The sequence below is a fragment of the Rana temporaria genome, chromosome 4 (assembly GCF_905171775.1).
Source record: "Rana temporaria chromosome 4, aRanTem1.1, whole genome shotgun sequence".
Classification (NCBI taxonomy): Eukaryota; Metazoa; Chordata; class Amphibia; order Anura; family Ranidae; genus Rana; species Rana temporaria.
In genome coordinates, this window is record NC_053492.1 from 111,537,131 (window position 1) to 111,543,130 (window position 6,000).

Consider the following 6,000-nt stretch of genomic DNA (forward strand, 5'->3'; position numbering starts at 1 on the left):
CTGTTTTGTTGAAAACTTCAATAGAAAACAACGTGAAAGAAAGAGAGTGTGCCCAACTTTCCAAAGTGTGTGGAGGAGTGGTTATTAACCTCTGCAGACACTTGGATGGTTTGTATCCAAGATGCGAGATGTGGTTTCTGGGGGCTACAAGCTTCAGTTTTGCTCCTATTCCCCCTCCTCGGTTTCTCACCTCAAAATACTCTGTCTTCATTGGAGCCAAGAAATGTTTGCATAGAATCCACTTGGTCTATCACCAATTTCCTTTCACCAGGGAGACTTCCTGGCTTCTGTTGACATCAACTGCATACATGCATGTCCCCACCTTACCAGCACACCATAATTTCCTATGCTTTGCAGTGGCCTGCCTTTTCAATTTGTAGACCTGCCATTTGAACTCTCATCTGCATCAGTGGTGGTCACAAAGCTGGTTTCCCCAGGACTGTCCCTGCTGCTTACTCATGGCATCCCTGTTGTGGTATCCCTAGATCACCTCCTGTTGAAGGAACAGTTGGTGCAGGCTCTGTCAAACAATGTGGCCTTGACTGTGCAGACATTACAACAGTTTGGATGGATACGGACCCTTCTGAATTCACTGCTATGACCAACATTGTTTGGAGTAGTCCTAGACACAGCTCTGGCCAGAGTTTTTCTCCCTTCTCAAGTCAAGTCTCAAGTCCAGGAGTCCTCCAACACTCTGATTTTGCACAAGAACCCTGGATCTGATGGTAGACTCTCTTCAAGGCAATACCATTGGCTAGCTTCACTGCACACACCTAAATGCAATATTTTACCGTCATTGAACAAGTCAGTACTGACCCCTGGACTGACTGATTTTTTTTGGCACCCTGGCTTGGTGGTTTATGAAATTGTCTGTGCAACCAGGGAAGTTCTTCTTGTGCCATCTTTTGGAGGTTCCTCACAAGGAATGCCAGCTGAGGAGGAATCCTGAGTTCTGTCGGTGCAGGGGAATCTTGTCTCCCGTTTAATATCCTGGAGCTTTGGGCAATTATACAACACTGATGAATGCCACTGGGCTCTCCCCTCTTTCTCTCCCAGGTCCTCTCGTATAATTATTTAGGCACAAGATAGTATTTGGGCAGAGTAAAGAAAACACAGTCCTCTGAGTAGTAACAAAGCTTTGGATCCCCTTAGGATTCCCCTAATTGCAACCATGACCTCTAATTCTATATCACACTTTCACAAAGACCTACCACTGTTCGTACTCACAAATCATTTGATGAAAAATTATTTTAGAATCCTATTTAAGTTTAAGCTAAAGCTATGTTTAATTTTCTGAGGAAATTATGGTTTCTGCATAACAATATTGTAAAAAGGAAATAGGAAATGCTGTCAAGGGATTTTCTACATTACCCAGAATTTTTTACCCAAATTGAGACCCTTTTTTTTGTGTTTGTTCTGTCCATGATAATTAGGCAAGCATGTTTTTGCTTCTGGTCATTTAATAACTTATGTCTGCGTGCCTTCTCAGAAACTGTATAACTACTAACTAGCAAAACCCATACATCTGCTGGTTTTAAGTCTGGGAACAGTCACAGACTAATATTTTGTCAATGGGATATACTTTATAGTTGAATCTTTTTTCTAGAAAAAAAGGTGACATGGGGCAAATCTAAATGGTAGCAGCAAGGATGATTCCAAAGCCACATAAAGCAATAACAAGTTGTTTCATTTAGTTCATGTAGCGTATGTCACTGTAACATACTTTTGTATTGTTTGAGAACAACTCAATATTTCCAGAATAATAATTTAAATGCAACATTTTACCAACCATAGATGTGGTGGGGAAAGATTCCCCTTGAATAAAACCAGCGCCTTTCCATTAAAAAGAGTTAGTCTATTTAGAGTTGGCTCTGCTGAAATGTTTTGTAGAATGCGTTCTACTTTCCTAATGAGAAGCACGGTATCCCTGACTAATGACAGTATCTCCTTTACTTTCTTCACAGGTTAAAGACAGCACAACGGTGAAAGTGCCAGTGGGGATAGTACAACATGGACCAGTTGTTTGTATTGTGACTATTGCTGTCACCCTGATTTGCACTGGAATGCTACTCAGAACAATTTACAAGCACAAGCAGAAGTCCACATAGCAGCATTTGAAAGAAAGAAAGAAGGAACTTGCTGCATTGGCAAAGTTCAGTTACATCAGAGACAAAACAAGGAAGTGAAATTCAGACACAATGAGTTCTACAGTAAACAGCTCGAAGCACAATGACAGTTTGCAAAGTGAAGTAACCCATAGCAGAAAGTTTGATTTTTGGAAAACTGAACGCAATTACAATTAGAAGTTGTTTCTGATTGATTGCGAGGGGGGGGGGGGGTAATTTGTTCATGCGCATTGCACTTTTCACTTCCTCACTGAATTCCACTTATGTTGGTTAAGGTTTACATTTTTTTAGTCCAGACTGATATCTCACTGTCTGAATGAAAAGAAAATGCATTCTTTAATAGCCTTTGTAAATATCCAGTGAGACTTTATGTGGGTTCAGGTGCTATTCCAAAGTCATTTGGATACAGCTGCGATTCTCTTAACCACTTCCTTACTGGGCACATATACCCCTTCCTGACCAGGTGAAATTTCAGCTTGTGGCACTGCGTCACTTTAACTGACAATTGCGCGGTCGTGCGACGTGGCTCCCAAACAAAATTGACATCCTTTTTTCCCCACAAATAGAGCTTTCTTTTGGTGGTATTTGATCGCCTCTGCGGTTTTTATTTTTTGCGCTATAAACAAAAATAGAGCGACAATTTTGAAAAAAAAAACAATATTTTTTACTTGTTGCTATAATAAATAGCCCAATTTTTTTTAAAAAACATTTTTTTTCTCAGTCTAGGCGATACGTACTCTTCTACATATTTTTTGGGGGAAAAAAAAAATCGCAAGAAGCGTCTGGTTTGCGCAAAAGTTATTGCGCTTACAAAATAGGGGACAGAATTATTATTATTTTTTATTATTTTTTTTTACTACTAATGGCGGCGATCAGCATTTTTTTCGTGACTGCGACATTACGGCGGACACATCGGACACTTTTGACACATTTTTGGCGCCATTCACATTTATACAGCGATCAGTGCTATAAATATGCACTAATTACTGTATAAATGTGACTGGCATTGAAGGGGTTAACACTAGGGGGTGAGGAAGGGGTTAAATGTGTACCCTAAATTGTGTTCTAACTGTAGGTGGAGGGGGGGTGACTGGGGGAGGTGACCGATCTATGTCCCTATGTACAAGGGACACAGATCGGTCTCCTCTCTCCCCTGACAGGACATGGATCTCTGTGTTTACACACAGAGCTCCACGTCTTGTCCCTGTAGCCGCCGATCCCGAGTGTCTGGCGGACATCACGTCCGCCAGGCACTCGCATCGGCATCTCAGCGATGCGGCGAGCACACGCGCGCGCCCGCGCCGCTGGATGCGCACGCAGGCCGTCTTTTTACGGCCTGTTAGAGATTCACAACCACCCCGCGGCCGTATAAAGTCGTACGGCCGTCGGGTAGTGGGTAAAATCAGCTCCGAAAAACACTATAGCCTGCTAGAAATCGCACATGAATTGCTTAGTCTTTGAACACCTATGTGTTTTCTATGCCATTTCCATTGGACTCTATGGAGATGAAAATCGCATTGCACAGCACCAAACACCCACAGACCCTTTTTTTTTTTTTTAAATATTGCATTCAGACTGCATATATAAGTGAACGACCACCATAGAAAGTCATGTTATTTCACTTGTCATGCAATTCCATGTGTTCTGGAACACATATGAAATCGCATCAGTGTGAACCAGGGCTTACATGCAGTTATTTATAGCAGGAAACATCTAAAAGCAAGTCATTAGAGGTCTGTCACCAAATGGGTAGAAATATGTAGGTCTATCTTTATGCTAGGGAGAAAGCTTGTTGATTTTATGTTGATCACAGTTTTATCTCCTTGACACATGTTTCTGTTTGCTATTAATGTTTATTCTTCTGGCTCATCAGTTGTAAAGGAACTTGACAACTTTTACATTCCTCAAGATTGTAGGATGCTTTAGTTTACTTGTATGTTGCACTGTGTGAGTCCACTGACCTAAAGGGACACTAAAACCCATAACGGAGGGCGGGGCCTTTTCTTTGGTTACGGTCCGGTCCCGGGTAGGTGTACAGGAAAAGAGCACAGATATCAACTCTAATGTCCCCATGGGATGTTTTTTATATATATATATATATATATATATATATATATATATATATATATATATATAGTTTGTTTGTGTTTGTTATACATTTAAAGCGGAGCTCCACCCAAAAGGGGAAGCTCTGCTTGTTTGCACTTTCCCCCCTCCACAGGCGTATTGGGGGGGGGGGGGGCGGGTACCTGGTTTTGACAGGTACCTGCTCCCACTTCCGCGTAAGATCGCCGATCTCTCTTATGTGCAATGCCCGCGTCTGCACCTGAAGCCGATGGACGAATTGGCTTGGGGTGCCAACATCGAGGGATCCTTGGACAAGTAAGTGTCCTAATATTAAAAGTCATCAGCTACAGTATTTGTATTGTATTGTATTGCCTTTAGAATGATATTCATAGAGGCATCCATAGAAGAGGTCGGTTGTACACTATCCTGAGCAGCTGTATGACATCCACTGTCTGGTTGATTAGCTTTAACTGTGGCATGCTAGAAGATCTTTATGGAATTACTTATTTAATTTGTGGCAGATGTTAGCATGGCCAGATGGATCCAAAAAATTACTGATAAGGAATGTGTATATATATATTTTTTTCAACTGAGGGTTTATGTTTATATGGGATTTAATAATAAAATTGCAAGTTTTATACGAATACATGCATTATTTACTCTTTTTGTTTGTATTTGTAAGGGTTACACCCATACCGTTATCAGTGTTGATACAAAGCATTTGCACGAGCACTTGTGCAAATGCTCCGAATCCTGAAACCGATACCTTTGCGATTGAATGGGCTCAAATCGCACTGCAAAGAATCTCATGCAATTTGAACAGGAATGCAGTAACTTCAGCCTGGGCTCACACAGGAGCAGTGCTGGAAACCACACGTGATTCAGACAGGAATTGCACCGCAATCCTGTTCAAATCACGTTTGATTTGATTGCTACGGCAGCGCAGCGTACCGTTTTTACGCTACGCCTCCGTAAATTACTTGAGCTACGCTTCATTCACGAAGCATTTGCTCCGTAATTTGCGGCGGCGTTTCGTAAAAGGGGCCGGCGTAAGCGCGCGTAATTTAAATGATCCGTAGGGGGCGTGGATTATTTAAATTAGGCGCGTTCCTGCGCCGAACGTACTGCGCATGCTCCGTCGGGAAAATTTCCCGACGTGCATTGCGGTAAATGACGTCGCAAGGACGTCATTTGCTTCAACGTGAACGTAAATGGCGTCCAGCGCCATTCACGATCCACTTACGCAAACGACGTAAATTTCGAAAATATACTTACCATTGGCTGTGCCTCCTAATAGCAGGAGCAGCCTTACGACGAAAGCGACGAACGCAAACGACGTAAAACACGACCGCCGGGCGCGCGTACGTTTGTGAATCGGCCTGAGTATGCAATTTGCATACTCTACACTGACAACTACGGGAACGCCACCTAGCGGCCAGCGTCAGAATGCAGCCTAAGATACGACGGCATAAGAGCCTTATGCCAGTGGTATCTTAGGCTACAGTCGGCGTATCGAGCTTTCTGAATACAGAAAGTTGATACACCGGCGCTACTTAGCAATTACGCTGCGTATCTATGGATACGCAGGCGTAATTGCTACCTGAACCTACCCCAGTGTATCCAGGAAGCATGTTTGTTTATTCCTGGGACATAAAGAGAGAGATTTACTAAAACTGGAGAACTCAGAATCTGGTGCAGCTGTACATGGTAGCCAATCACCTTCTAACTTTCGCTTTTTCAATGTAACTTTGACAAAAAAAGAAAACTGAAAGCTGATGACCGGATTTTGCACTCTCCAGTTTTAGTA

General features: G+C 42.4%; 1 protein-coding gene across 2 annotated transcripts in view; it reads left to right on the forward strand.

Annotated features, from left to right (window-relative positions):
- Positions 1–2,617, forward strand: part of PIGX (phosphatidylinositol glycan anchor biosynthesis class X) — a 32,428-nt gene extending 29,811 nt beyond the window's left edge. For both annotated transcript variants that reach the window (XM_040348774.1, XM_040348773.1), the window contains exon 7: positions 1,965–2,617. In XM_040348774.1, the coding sequence (XP_040204708.1) occupies positions 1,965–2,108 (144 nt within the window). In that variant the 3' untranslated portion in view covers positions 2,109–2,617. The remainder of the gene's footprint in view (positions 1–1,964) is intronic.
- The last annotated feature ends 3,383 nt before the right edge of the window (positions 2,618–6,000 follow it).